Source organism: Coregonus clupeaformis, chromosome 3, assembly GCF_020615455.1.
Source record: "Coregonus clupeaformis isolate EN_2021a chromosome 3, ASM2061545v1, whole genome shotgun sequence".
Classification (NCBI taxonomy): Eukaryota; Metazoa; Chordata; class Actinopteri; order Salmoniformes; family Salmonidae; genus Coregonus; species Coregonus clupeaformis.
In genome coordinates this window covers 28,756,720-28,772,669 of record NC_059194.1, presented here as the reverse complement: position 1 = coordinate 28,772,669, position 15,950 = coordinate 28,756,720, and the positions used below count along the sequence as shown (strand labels likewise).

General features: G+C 42.8%; 1 protein-coding gene across 16 annotated transcripts in view; it reads right to left on the bottom strand.

The window, feature by feature from the left end:
• LOC121543844 (protocadherin gamma-C5) overlaps nucleotides 1-15,950 on the bottom strand; it is a 183,473-nt gene that overhangs the window by 81,099 nt on the left and 86,424 nt on the right. Inside the window, exon 1 of one of the 16 annotated variants that reach the window (XM_045208017.1) lies at nucleotides 12,954-15,515. The exons of 11 other annotated variants lie outside the window; for them this stretch is intronic. In XM_045208017.1, the coding sequence (XP_045063952.1) occupies nucleotides 12,954-15,359 (2,406 nt within the window). In that variant the 5' untranslated portion in view covers nucleotides 15,360-15,515. Of the gene's footprint in view, nucleotides 1-93; nucleotides 2,659-3,198; nucleotides 5,758-6,464; nucleotides 9,145-9,880; nucleotides 12,449-12,953; nucleotides 15,516-15,950 lie in introns of those variants that run through there. 4 more of the 16 variants (XM_045208013.1, XM_045208008.1, XM_041854067.2 and 1 more) reach the window with 4 other exon arrangements.

The following is a 15,950-nucleotide window of genomic DNA, read 5'->3' as shown; positions in this document are numbered from 1 at the left end:
TTTCAAACAAATGAAATCACCGATAGTCTACATTTAGACATATATGAAACATATAGTTTTCGGGAAAATATAAATGATTCAAATATAACAGACCTCTAGTGGGGAGTCAGGTTCATCCAGGATGTTCTTTTCACTCTGCATCCGCTGCATCGTCCCTGTAGAACTGGGGTCCATTATCAGTACGTTCTGACTACAGGGTCTGGAGAACTTACAGTCACTCTTTCTGGAGTCAGTCGTCCTGCACACCTCGTAATTGTACACGTGCTGTAGAGTTCCTGTCCCCAAAGTGTCTGCGTAACGCGGTGGATAATACGGAATAACCGGGAGATTGGAATGATAGAGGATGCGAGACTGTCTCCATCTGTATATTTTCACTGATATAATAACCACTAAACATGTGATGAACAGAAATGAGACTACAGCAAGAGCCAAAACTAAGTAAAATGTCAGGTTGTCATTGTACTCCTTGTCGTGCGTAAAGTCAGTGAACTCCGAGAGCACTTCAGGGAAGCTGTCCGCCACTGCCACGTTAACATTGACAGTAGCTGAACGAGAGGGCTGCCCATTGTCCTCCACTACAACAGTGAGCCTTTGTTTCACAACATCTTTATCATTGACTTGGCGTATAGTTCTTATTTCCCCATTTTGTAAGCCCACTTCAAATAGCGCCCTGTCTGTTGATTTCTGCAGTTTATACGAGAGCCAGGCATTCTGTCCAGAGTCCACATCAACAGCCACCACTTTAGTGACAAGATAGCCCACATCCGCTGAACGAGGCACCATTTCAGACACCAGAGAGCTGCTAGTCTGGACTGGGTACAGAACCTGAGGTGAGTTGTCGTTCTGGTCCTGGATCATTATTTTCACAGTCACATTGCTACTGAGAGGAGGAGAGCCTCCATCCTGCGCTTTTACGCGGAACTGGAAATCCTTGATCTGCTCGTAGTCAAAAGAGTGCACTGCATGGATGACTCCACTATCAGCACTAACTGACATATATGAAGAGACGGGCAGTCCATTAACCGAGGAGTCCTCCAGTATGTAAGAAACACGGGCATTCTGGTTCCAGTCAGCGTCCCTGGCTTTCACTGTGAATATAGAGAGGCCCGGTGTGTTGTTTTCTATAATGTAGGCCTCATATGAGCTCCTCTCAAAGACAGGCGCGTTGTCATTCACATCTGATATTTGTAAGGTGAGAGTGACGCTGCTGGATAGCGAGGGCACGCCCTCATCAGAACACGTCACACTGATGTTATACTCAGAGGCTCTCTCTCGGTCCAAGTCACTATCTGTTACTAGACTGTAAAAGGCGTTAGCTGTTGATTTAATAGTGAATGGGATGTTCTCATTTATGCCACAGTTAACTTTACCATTACTTTCAGAATCAGGGTCGTTCACGCTCATCATAGCTATTACTGTGTTAGGACGGGAATCCTCTGGTATTGAACCTGATTTGGAAATCAAATTGATAACAGGACTATTGTCATTCACGTCACTAACATCAATTAGTATTTTACTTGAGTCTGAAAGGCCTCCATTGTCTATTGCTTCTATATCAATCTGATAATTTCTGGCTTTTTCATAATCAATTGGGCCATCTAATATCAAATCACCATCTTCATTTATATGAAATAATTCTGAAACACTGTCCATACCATTCGAAATTAGATAGGACACTTCACCATTTGTGCCTTTGTCTGCATCAGAAGCACTAACTGTAGTGACAACCGTTCCTTTTTGTGAATTCTCTGTTATTGTTGCCGTATAAACTGGTTTGGTAAAAACAGGCGCGTTGTCGTTTGCATCTAACACGGTTACGTGTATCTGCATTGTCCCAGAAAGCTGAGGCTCGCCTCCATCCAAAGCAGTTAATAACAAAGATATATGCTCCTGTTTCTCTCGATCTAAAGGTTTCTGTAAAACCATCTCTACCTTTTTACTTCCGTCTGCCTGACTATGCAATTTCAGAATAAAATTGACTGTGGGTTTAAGCGAGTAGGTTTGGAGACCGTTGAAACTTATGTCTGGATCTATTGCTTTCTCTAACACAAATTTAGAGCCAGTCACCGCCGACTCACTGATTTCCACTTTTCTCTCAGCCTTTTTAAAGCTGGGAGAATGATCGTTTATATCTGTGATCTCAACAGTTACCGGGTACAATTCCATTGGGTTTTCAAGAGAAATCTGAATATCCAGTGCGCAAGGTGTCGTCTGTCCGCAGAGCGCTTCCCGGTCTATTCTCTCTTTGATAAGGAGAACTCCCCTTTCTTTATTCAGCTCGATATATTCTGCACTGCCTCCAGTATAAATACGAGCTTTTCCTGATTTCAGTCTTTTGATATCTAAACCCAAATCCTGCGCTATGTTACCGACTAAAGAGCCCTTCGCCATTTCCTCGGGAATGGAGTAACCGACCTGCCCGTGCACTGAACTGAGAGAGAGGACCGAGATAAACAACAGTACTTGCCTTGTCATTGTTCTGTCCGACATTTTCTTTGCGATATCAAACAATACAAACGTTATAATCCGTAAAGAAGTCTGTAATATTCCACTAGTTTCAAGTGCAAAATATTTTTTTAAATGGGTCCAAAGTCCACCTCTGTGGAACAAAAATAATCGCAGCTCGGTATCACCGTGTTAGTGTTCTCTTTAACCCGGACTGCACGCCCTGCGTGCGGCTCTTTCTCTCTCTAATATATCGAGATGATGGGGGAGGTCCTGCTGCAAATCTGCTCTAAAACTGTAACACACTGACCAACAGCGTCCCTCTGAGCTCAATGCACTGTATTACATAAAATAAAAACATTTCAACATACTTGGGAAGGTTTAAGTTTACAAACGATAAAATACTGTTACTGTTATACTGTTATTATATCAACATATAAGATAACGTATAAATGACAAAACAATGTCAGTGAGATGTTAACAAACAAGGTCTAATGAAATACACGTTGCATGAAAATATTCTACCATAGGAAAATATTTGCTACCAGTTGAAATAAACCCTATTTGCCAAGAGCCGCTGTCCGTGACCATGGTGCTGAAATGGCCCCATTTAGAATGAAGAGCATTTCTGACCATGAAAAGTTCCCAGTTATGACACAGACTAGATTTTGAACAGATAAATCGCAGATGCATTTAAACAGACACATAAACATATAGTTTTAGGGGAAAATGAATTATTCAAATGTAACAGACCTCTAATGGCGACTCTGGTTCATCCAGCATGTTATTTTCACTTTGCATCCGCTGCATCGTCCCTGTAGAACTGGGGTCCATTATCAGTACGTTCTGACTACAGGGTCTGGAGAACTTACAGTCACTCTTTCTGGAGTCAGTCGTCCTGCACACCTCGTAATTGTACACGTGCTGTAGAGTTCCTGTCCCCAAAGTGTCTGCGTAACGCGGTGGATAATACGGAATAACCGGGAGATTGGAATGATAGAGGATGCGAGACTGTCTCCATCTGTATACTTTCACTGATATAATAACCACTAAACATGTGATGAACAGAAATGAGACTACAGCCAGAGCCAAGACTAAGTAAAAAGTCAGGCTGTCATTGTTCTCCTTGTCGTGCGTAAAGTCAGTGAACTCCGAGAGCACTTCAGGGAAGCTGTCCGCAACTGCCACGTTAACATTGACTGTTGCTGAACGAGAGGGCTGCCCGTTGTCCTCCACTACAACAGTGAGCCTTTGTTTCACAGCATCTTTATCAGTGACTTGGCGTATAGTTCTTATTTCCCCATTCTGTAAGCCCACTTCAAACAGCGCCCTGTCTGTCGCTTTCTGCAGTTTATACGAGAGCCAGGCATTCTGTCCAGAGTCCACATCAACAGCCACCACTTTAGTAACAATATAGCCCACATCTGCTGAACGAGGCACCATTTCAGCCACCAGGGAGCTGCTAGTCTGGACTGGGTACAGAACCTGAGGCGCATTGTCGTTCTGGTCCTGGATCATTATTTTCACAGTCACATTGCTACTGAGTGGAGGGGAGCCTCCATCCTGCGCTTTTACGTGGAACTGGAAATCTTTGATCTGCTCGTAGTCAAAAGAGCGCACTGTATGGATAACTCCACTATCAGCACTAACGGACACGTATGAGGAGACGGGTACTCCGTTAACCGAGGTGTCCTCCAATATGTAAGAAACACGGGCATTCTGGTTCCAGTCAGCGTCTCTGGCTTTCACTGTGAATATAGAGAGACCTGGTGTGTTGTTTTCTATAATGTAGGCCTCATATGAGCTCCTTTCAAAGACAGGCGCGTTGTCATTCACATCTGATATCTGTAAGGTGAGAGTGACGCTACTGGAGAGCGAGGGCACGCCCTCATCAGAGCACGTCACACTGATGTTATACTCAGATGCTCTCTCTCTGTCCAAGTCACTGTCTGTTACTAAACTATAGAAGCCGTTAGATGTAGATTTGATGGTGAAAGGAATGTTTTCACTTAAAACACAATTCACCACTCCGTTATTATCAGAGTCTGGGTCGTGGACACTCATTACAGCGATAATAGTCTGAGAAGGGGAATTTTCTGCTACTGATTTAGAAGTTGACATCATGTCAATCAAAGGGTTGTTGTCGTTAACGTCTGCAATGTCAACTACTAATTTACTAGAGTCTGAAAGACCGCCTTGATCTTTTGCTTCTATGTCAATCTGGTAATGTTTAGCAGTTTCATAGTCAACCTTGCCTATCAAACGCACTTCGCCATTACTCTCATCTATTTCAAATAGATCCAAAATACCATCGATACTACTTGATATGGAGTAAGTGACTAAACCATTTGATCCATGATCTATATCATTTGCACTAACTGCAGTTAATAAAGTACCCCTCTTCGAGTTCTCGACAACACTCGCCTTATATATTGCCTGCGTAAAAACCGGAGCATTGTCGTTTACATCCAACACAGTGACGTGTATCTGCACTGTTCCAGTCATTTTAGGCTCCCCTCCATCGAGGGCAGTTAAGACTAAAGATATCTGCTCCCTTTTCTCTCGGTCAAGAGGCTTCTGCAAAACCATCTCTACCTTTTTACTTCCATCAGCCTGACCTTGTAATTTTAAAATAAAATGTTCGGTTGGATTAAGGAAGTAGCTTTGGAGTCCATTTGCTCCTATATCAGAATCAAAAGCTCTTTCCAAGACAAATTTAGCACCGATCACAGCTGATTCGCTTATTTCGAATTTCATTGCATCTTTTTTGAAAACAGGAGCATTATCATTGATATCGGTGATCTCAGTTGTGACTCGATAAAATTCTATTGGGTTCTCCATAATAATCTGAAAATGTAATGCGCAAGGCGTCGTCTGTCCGCACAACGTCTCACGGTCTATTCTCTCTTTGATAAGGATAACTCCCCTTTCTTTAATCAGCTCAATGTATTCTGCGCTGTTTCCAACGTGAATACGAGCATTACCTGATTTCAGTCGTTTAATATCTAAACCCAAATCCTGCGCTATGTTACCGACTAAAGAGCCTTTCGCCATTTCCTCTGGAATGGAGTAACTGACCTGCCCGTGCACTGAACTGAGAGAGAGGACCGAGATAAACAACAGTACTTGCCATGTCATTGTTCTGTCCGACATTTCCCCCTGCACCATTAAATCACAAACACCATGCAATCCGTTAAGTAATTTTAAATATTCTGTTAAATGTAAACCCAGAAAATAACAAAAAAATGTCTTCCAATAATCCGTATCGCTGGAACAAAAGAATCGCAGCTCGGTGTCTCCGTATTAGTGTTCTCTGTAACCCGGACTGCGCGCTCTGTGTGCGGCTCTTTCTCTCTCTAATATATCGAGATGATGGGGGAGGTACTGTTGCCTATCTGCGCTAAAATTGCAACACACTGACTGACCAACAGCGTCCCTCTGAGTTCAATGCACTGAACTACAGATATTCTTAAGAATTAAACAATTCCAAAATGTTTGGGAAGGTTTGAGTCTCCAAAAAAGAATGTACAGCACTGTCATGTTTTACCCAACCCAGTCATTTGGGCTATATTAACACATTTTGAACAACTGTAAACATAGATCTCAGAGGATGTGGACAAGTAATCTCAAACAAGATACACGTTGCTGAAACTATAGGCCTACAACACGACAGAACACAAATTTAGAAAACTGGATGTATGGTAGTGTGCTTTTTATACAAATACACAATTACACATAGACTTATGAAATGAATTCTTATTATATAAAATGTTTGCATGATCTTGACAACGGTGAAGTCCTCAATACAATTCACACTTGTCAAAGTCCCTCTTTGCAAAGCACCGCTGTCCATCTCAGTGGTGCTGAATTGGCCACATCAGGGAAATGAATGGCATTTCTGTACATGGAAAGCTTCCACATTTAAAGACTCGATTTTAAACAGTTAAAGACGATTACAAAATGCATTACACATACAAAAATAGTTGTAGGGGAAAATGAATTATTTAAATATAACAGACCTCTAATGGAGAGTCTGGTTCATCCAGGATGTTCTGTTCACTCTGCAGCCGCTGCATCGTCCCTGCAGAACTGGGGTCCATTATCAGTACGTTCTGACTACAGGGTCTGGCGAACTTACAGTCACTCTTTCTGGAGTCAGTTGTCCTGCACACCTCGTAATTGTACACGTGCTGTAGAGTTCCTGTCCCCAAAGTGTCTGCGTAACGCGGTGGATAATATGGAATAACAGGAAGATTGGAATGATAGAGGATGCGAGACTGTCTCCATCTGTATATTTTCACTGATATAATAACCACTAAACATGTGATGAACAGAAATGAGACTACAGCAAGAGCCAAAACTAAGTAAAATGTCAGGTTGTCATTGTACTCCTTGTCGTGCGTAAAGTCAGTGAACTCCGAGAGCACTTCAGGGAAGCTGTCCGCCACTGCCACGTTAACATTGACAGTAGCTGAACGAGAGGGCTGCCCATTGTCCTCCACTACAACAGTGAGCCTTTGTTTCACAACATCTTTATCATTGACTTGGCGTATAGTTCTTATTTCCCCATTCTGTAAGCCGACTTCAAATAGCGCCCTGTCTGTCGCTTTCTGCAGTTTATAGGAGAGCCAGGCATTCTGTCCAGAGTCCACATCAACAGCCACCACTTTAGTCACAAGATAGCCCACATCTGCTGTACGAGGCACCATTTCAGCCACCAGAGAGCTGCTAGTCTGGACTGGGTACAGAACCTGAGGTGAGTTGTCGTTCTGGTCCTGGATCATTATTTTCACAGTCACATTGCTACTGAGAGGAGGGGAGCCTCCATCCTGCGCTTTTACGTGGAACTGGAAATCCTTTATCTGCTCGTAATCAAAAGAGCGCACTGCATGGATGACTCCACTATCAGCACTAACTGATACATATGAGGAGACGGACACTCCGTTAACAGAGGAGTCCTCCAGTATGTAAGAAACACGGGCATTCTGGATCCAGTCAGCGTCCCTGGCTTTCACTGTGAATATAGAGAGGCCCGGTGTGTTGTTTTCTATAATGTAAGCCTCATATGAGCTCCTCTCAAAGACAGGCGCGTTGTCATTCACATCTGATATCTTTAAGGTGAGAGTGACACTGTTGGTGAGCGAGGGCACTCCCTCATCAGAGCACGTCACACTGATGTTATACTCAGAGGCTCTCTCTCGGTCCAAGTCACTGTCCGTTACTAGGCTATAGAATCCATTAGATGTCGATTTAATTGCGTAGGGTATATTATCATTAATTCCGCAATGCACCTGACCGTTACTGTCTGAGTCCGGGTCTTGGACATTCAACACTGCTATTACTGTTCCAATAGGGGAATCCTCCGGTACCGACTTAGATGTTGTCATGAAGTTAATTATAGGGTTATTGTCATTAACATCAACAACATCAACTGTAATTTTAGATGAATCTGACAGACCTCCTTTGTCTTTCGCCTCAATGTCAATCTGATAGTGTTGAGCTTTTTCATAATCTAATCCACCAAGTAAACGGACTTCTCCATTACTCTCATCTATTTCAAAGCGTTCAAATACGCCCTCGTTGCTACTTGATATGGAATAAGTAATTAATCCATTGGATCCCTTGTCCTCATCTTTAGCACAAACTGTGGTAAGCAAGGTTCCCTTGGGAGAATTTTCGACTAACCTTGCCTTATAAATCTCCTGCGTAAAAACCGGAGCATTGTCGTTTACATCTAATACAGTGACGTGTATCTGCACTGTTCCAGACAGCTGAGGCTCGCCTCCATCGAGGGCAGTTAAGACTAAAGATATCTGTTCCTGTTTCTCTCGATCTAAAGGCTTCTGTAAGACCATTTCTACCTTTTTACTTCCATCAGCTTGATTTTGCAATTTTAAGAGAAAATTATCTGTAGGATGAAGAGAATAGCTTTGGAGGCCATTAACTCCTACATCGGAATCAAATGCTTTCTCTAGAATAAATTTTGCCCCTGTAACAGCTGACTCGCTTATCTCAAATTTCACTTCATTCTTTTTGAAAATCGGAGCATTATCATTTATATCTGTGATTTCAACTAAAACGCGATGAAATTCTATTGGATTCTCCAGAATAATCTGAAAATGCAATGCGCAAGGCGTCGTCTGTCCGCAGAGCGCTTCACGGTCTATTCTCTCTTTGATAAGGAGAACTCCCCTTTCTTTATTCAGCTCGATGTATTCTGCGCTGTCTCCAGTATAAATACGAGCTTTACCCGATTTCATTCTTTTGATATCTAAACCCAAATCCTGCGCTATGTTACCGACTAAAGAGCCTTTCGCCATTTCCTCTGGAATGGAGTAACTGACCTGCCCGTGCACTGAACTGAGAGAGAGGACCGAGATAAACAACAGTACTTGCCGTGTCATTGTTCTGTCCGACATTTTCCCCTGCACCATGAAACATAAAACACCATATAATCCGTTATGGAAATAGTACAATTCCTTTTGATTTAAGTCCAAAAATGTCTTCCAACAAAAATGTCTTCCAATAATCCGTATCGCTGGAACAAAAGAATCGCAGCTTGGTGTCTCCGTGCTTGGTGTTCTCTATAACCAGGACTGTGTGCTCCGCGTGCAGCTCTTTCACTCTCTAATTTAGCGAGATGATGGGGGAGGTACTGCTGTAAATCTGCTCTAAAATTGCAACACACTAACCAACAGCGTCCCTCAGAGTTCAATCCAGTGACTTACACATACTGTACTTGAAATAAGAAATTAAAACACTCCAGTACATTTGGGAAAGTGTCTAGGTTACATATAACAGAATATACAATGTATGGTGGGCCTAATGCAAACAAATATGTGGCCAAGAAATACATAATAATAATAATAATAATATGCCATTTAGCAGACGCTTTTATCCAAAGCGACTTACAGTCATGCGTGCATACATTTTTGTGTATGGGTGGTCCCGGGGATCGAACCCACTACCTTGGCGTTACAAGCGCCGTGCTCTACTAGCTGAGCTACAGAGGACCGAAGTAGGCCTACACTTCGCATGAAACTATAGGCCTATGCATTGGGACAAAACGCAACGTTGATTACAGCAAGTAAAATCAGTAAGTGAATGGAATAGTATGCATCGATTACCCATATACAATTAATTGTGATAAAAAAGTATGAATTATATCATTTTTTTACCATAAATGCTTCCTTCATCTTTACTATTCATCAAAGAGTACAGCTACAATTAAATCTGCTCTATTTGAAAAGCGCTGCTGTCCGTGGCCGTGGTGCTGAACACGCCACAACAGTGGAATTAAAAGAAGCAATGTGCATTTCTGAAGATAAGTACCACGTCTTAAAGCACAAACTACTCTCAAAATGCAATAAAACATATACACCTGGAAGTAGATAAAATAGTGGAAAATATCATTATAGATTCAAATTCAACAGACCTCTATTGGGGAGTCTGGTTCATCCAGGATGTTCTTTTCACTCTGCAGCCGCTGCATCGTCCCTGTAGAACTGGGGTCCATTATCAGTACGTTCTGACTACAGGGTCTGGCGAACTTACAGTCACTCTTTCTGGAGTCAGTCGTCCTGCACACCTCGTAATTGTACACGTGCTGTAGAGTTCCTGTCCCCAAAGTGTCTGCGTAACGTGGTGGATAATACGGAATAACGGGGAGATTTGAATTATATATGTGAGACTGTCTCCATCTGTATATTTTCACTGATATAATAACCACTAAACACGTGATGAACAGAAATGAGACTACAGCCAAAGCCAAGACTAAGTAAAAAGTCAGGTTGTCATTGTACTCCTTGTCGTGCGTAAAGTCAGTGAACTCCGAGAGCACTTCAGGGAAGCTGTCCGCCACCGCCACGTTAACATTGACTGTAGCTGAACGAGAGGGCTGCCCATTGTCCTCCACTACAACAGTGAGCCTTTGTTTCACATCATCTTTATCATTGACTTGGCGTATAGTTCTTATTTCACCATTTTGTAAGCCAACTTCAAACAGCGCCCTGTCTGTCGCCTTCTGCAGTTTATACGAGAGCCAGGCATTCTGTCCAGAGTCCACATCAACAGCCACCACTTTAGTGACAAGATAGCCCACATCTGCTGAACGAGGCACCATTTCAGCCACCAGAGAGCTGCTAGTCTGGACTGGATACAGAACCTGAGGCACGTTGTCGTTCTGGTCCTGGATCATTATTTTCACAGTCACATTGCTGCTGAGTGGAGGAGAGCCTCCATCCTGCGCTTTTACGTGGAACTGGAAATCCTTGATCTGCTCGTAGTCAAAAGAGCGCAGCGCATGGATGACTCCACTATCAGCACTAACGGACACATATGAGGACACGGGCACTCCGTTAACCGAGGAGTCCTCCAGTATGTAAGAAACACGGGCATTCTCGTTCCAGTCAGCATCTCTGGCTTTCACTGTGAATATAGAGAGACCCGGTTTGTTGTTTTCAATAATGTATGCCTCATATGAGCTCCTTTCAAAGACAGGCGCGTTGTCATTCACATCTGATATCTGTAAGGTGAGAGTGACGCTGCTGGAGAGCGAGGGCACTCCCTCATCAGAGCACGTCACACTGATGTTATACTCAGAGGCTCTCTCTCGGTCCAAGTCACTGTCTGTTACTATGCTGTAAAAACCATTTGATGTAGATTTAATGGTGAAAGGAATGTTTTCATTTAATACACAATTCACCACTCCGTTATTATCAGAGTCTGGGTCGTGGACACTCATTACAGCGATAATAGTCTGAGAAGGGGAATTTTCTGCTACTGATTTAGAAGTTGACATCATGTCAATCAAAGGGTTGTTGTCGTTAACGTCTGCAATGTCAACTACTAATTTACTAGAATCTGAAAGACCGCCTTGATCTTTTGCTTCTATGTCAATCTGGTAATGTTTAGCAGTTTCATAGTCAACCTTGCCTATCAAACGCACTTCGCCATTACTCTCGTTAATTTGAAATAAGTCCAAAATACCAACTTTGCTACTTGATATTGAGTAAGTGACTAAACCATTTGATCCATGATCTATATCATTTGCACTAACTGTAGTTAATAAAGTACCCCTCTTCGAGTTCTCGACAACACTCGCCTTATATATTGCCTGCGTAAAAACCGGAGCATTGTCGTTTGCATCCAACACAGTGACGTGTATCTGCACTGTTCCAGTCATCTTAGGCTCCCCTCCATCGAGGGCAGTTAAGACTAAAGATATCTGCTCCCTTTTCTCTCGGTCAAGAGGCTTCTGCAAAACCATCTCTACCTTTTTACTTCCATCATCTTGACCATGTAATTTCAGAACGAAATTATCAGTTGGATTAAGGGAGTAGCTTTGGAGTCCATTTACTCCAATATCAGAATCAAAAGCTCTCTCTAGTACAAATTTAGCTCCGGTTATAGCTGATTCGCTTATTTCGAATTTCATAGAATCCTTTTGGAAAACTGGAGCATTATCATTGATATCGGTTATCTCAATTGTGACTCGATAAAATTCTATTGGGTTCTCCATAATAATTTGAAAATGTAAAGCACAAGGCGTCGTCTGTTCGCAGAGCGCTTCACGGTCTATTCTCTCTTTGATAAGGAGAACTCCCCTTTCTTTATTCAGCTCGATGTATTCTGCGCTGTTTCCAACATGTATACGAGCTCTACCTGATTTCAGTCTTTTTATATCTAAACCCAAATCCTGCGCGATGTTACCGACTAAAGAGCCCTTCGCCATTTCCTCGGGAATGGAGTAACTGACCTGCCCGTGCACTGAACTGAGAGAGAGGACCGAGATAAACAACAGTACTTGCCGTGTCATTGTTCTGTCCGACATTTCCCCCTGCACCATTAAATCACAAATAACAGAAAATTCCGTTAAGCAATTTGCAATATTCCTTTCGACGTGAATCCAGAAAATAACACAATCTTCCGCCAATAATCCGTATTTCTGGAACAAACGAATCGCAGCTCGGTGTCTCCGTGCTTAATGTTCTCTGTCACCCGGACTGCGTGCTCGGCGTGCGGCTCTTTCTCTCTCTAATATATCGAGATGATGGGGGAGGTACTGCTGCGAATCTAAAACTGCAACACACTGACCAACAGCGTCCCTCTGAGTTCAATGGAATGAACTACAGAAAACGAAAAATATTCCAACATATTTGGGATGGTTTGATTCTCTGTGGGATCAAATATAGCACTATAATGCTATATCAACACACATAGCCTAATGAATTAATAACGAATGCAAATCAATATGTCTGAGGGATGTGGACAAAGAATGTCTAACGAAAGACACCTTGCGTGATACTATGTTAATACCGGAAACTACAGGCTACGTATTGAAATAGAGCACATGCTGTCCATGCTTAAATGACCAATTATTGGTGGAATTTAGAGCATTGTTGACAGATTCAATTTCAAACAAAAATCGCACAACACACATTTAGACATAGGACACACATTAGAAATATGGTCAGGGGGAAAAGATAAATGACTCAAATATAACAGACCTCTATTGGGGAGTCTGGTTCAACCAGGATGTTCCTTTCACACTGCATCGTCCCTGTAGAACTGGGGTCCATTATCAGTACGTTCTGACTACAGGGTCTGGCGAACTTACAGTCACTCTTTCTGGAGTCAGTTGTCCTGCACACCTCGTAATTGTACACGTGCTGTAGAGTTCCTGTCCCCAAAGTGTCTGCGTAACGTGGTGGATAATACGGAATAACCGGAAGATTGGAATGATAGAGGATGCGAGACTGTCTCCATCTGTATATTTTCACTGATATAATAACCACTAAACATGTGATGAACAGAAATGAGACTACAGCCAGAGCCAAGACTAAGTAAAATGTCAGGTTGTCATTGTACTCCTTGTCGTGCGTAAAGTCAGTGAACTCCGAGAGCACTTCAGGGAAGCTGTCCGCAACTGCCACGTTAACATTGACTGTTGCTGAACGAGAGGGCTGCCCGTTGTCCTCCACTACAACAGTGAGCCTTTGTTTCACAGCATCTTTATCAGTGACTTGGCGTATAGTTCTTATTTCACCATTCTGTAAACCAACTTCAAACAGCGCCCTGTCTGTCGCTTTCTGTAGTTTATACGAGAGCCAGGCATTCTGTCCAGAGTCCACATCAACGGCCACCACTTTAGAGACAAGATAGCCCACATCTGCTGAACGAGGCACCATTTCAGCCACCAGAGAGCTGCTAGTCTGGACTGGGTACAGAACCTGAGGTGAGTTGTCGTTCTGGTCCTGGATCATTATTTTCACAGTCACATTGCTGCTGAGTGGAGGAGAGCCTCCATCCTGCGCTTTTACGCGGAACTGGAAATCCTTGATGTGCTCGTAGTCAAAAGAGCGCACTGCATGGATGACTCCATTTTCAGCACTAACGGATACATATGAAGAGACGGGCACTCCATTAACCGAGGAGTCCTCCAGTATGTAAGAAACACGGGCATTCTGGTTCCAGTCAGCGTCTTTGGCTTTCACCGTGAATATAGAGAGGCCCGGTGTGTTGTTTTCCATTATGTAGGCCTCATATGAGCTCCTCTCAAAGACAGGCGCGTTGTCATTCACATCTGATATCTGTAAGGTAAGAGTGACGCTGCTGGAGAGCGAGGGCACGCCCTCATCAGAACACGTCACACTGATGTTATACTCAGAGGCTCTCTCTCGGTCCATGTCACTGTCAGTTACTACAGTAAAGAAATTATTCGATGTTGATTTCATCGCGAAAGGAATGTTTTCGTTTATAGAGCACTGCACCCTGCCATTTTCACCAGAATCAGGGTCTTGAATATTCATCATTGTTACTACAGTCCCAGGTTTAGCATCCTCAGATATGCTATTTGTCTTTGACATGGTATTAATGGATGGTTTGTTATCATTTGTATCCATTACTTCAATAATCACTTTGCACGCGTCAGAGTGTCCTCCCTGGTCTGTAGCCTGAATGTCAATCTCATAACGTTTCATTTTTTCATAATCAATATTACCAACTAATCTAATAACGCCATATTCTTCGTCTACCTCAAATAGTTCAGCTGCACCCTCAGCAGTATTCGATATAGAGTATGTAACCCTTCCGTTAGGACCTTGATCAGCATCAGATGCACTGATTGTGGTTAAAACGGTGCCTCTAGGAGCACCTTCTGATATACTAGCCGTATACTCGGCCTCAGCACAAACAGGCGCATTATCATTTGAGTCTAGTACAGTGATGATGATCTGCATTGTTCCTGATAGCTGAGGCTCTCCTCCATCTACCGCTGTTAATATCAGAGATATCTGCTCCTGTTTCTCTCGGTCTAAAGGTTTCTGTAAAACCATCTCTACGTTTTTACTACTTCCAATTTTACTATTCGGTTTTAAGATAAAATTATCAGTGGGTCTAAGGTAGTAGCTTTGAAGGCCATTTATACCTACGTCATTATCAATAGCTCTCTCCAAGACAAATCTAGCACCCGTTAAAGCAGACTCGCTTATTTCAAATTTCATTTCATTCCTTTTAAAAACCGGAGCATGATCATTGGTATCCGTTATTTCAACTGTGATGCTGTAAAATTCCATTGGATTCTCCAGAATAATCTGAAAATGTAGTGCGCAAGGCGTCGTCTGTCCGCAGAGCGCTTCACGGTCTATTTTCTCTCTGATAAGGAGAACTTCCCTTTCTTTATTCAGCTCGATGTATTCTGTGCTGTCTCCGGTATAAATACGAGCTTTACCTGATTTCAGTCTTTTGACATCTAAACCCAAATCCTGCGCGATGTTACCGACTAAAGAGCCTTTCGCCATTTCCTCGGGAATGGAGTAACTGACCTGCCCGTGCACTGAACTGAGAGAGAGGACCGAGATAAACAACAGTACTTGCCGTGTCATTGTTCTGTCCGACATTTTCCCCTGCACCATGAAAAAGCAATCACGTTATAATCCGTAAAACAGTCTGTTAAATTCCGTTTGGGTTCAGTGCTGATAAACAAAGCACGATGTGCCCAAAAATCGTATCGCCTGAACAAAATAATCGCAGCTCGGTGTGTCTCCGTGCTTAGTGTTCTCTATAACCAGGACTGTGCCCTCTGCGTGCGGCTCTTTCTCTCTCTAATTTAGCGAGATGATGGGGGAGGTACTGCTGCAAATCTGCTCTGAAATGGCAACACACTGACCAACAGCGTCCCTCAGAGTTCAGAGCATTAAATTACAGAAATTAGAAAATAAAGAAAAACACCCCAGGAGAGTTGGGAATGTTAGGGTGCATATAATAGAAAGTCTTAAGGTAACCTTAAGGTAGCCGAATGTACACAAAGATGCCGGAAAGATGTGGAGAAAGAATGTCTGAGCCTATCCCCACACACTTTACACGGAACTACATTGCAACAGAACACAATGGTAGACTGCAGGTAAAAAAGGAAATGAATGGACTAGTGTGAATGAAATGCACATAGGCTATCATGAATGTTATGAAATACAAACGATATGTTTGCTTGACCTTTATAAGGATGG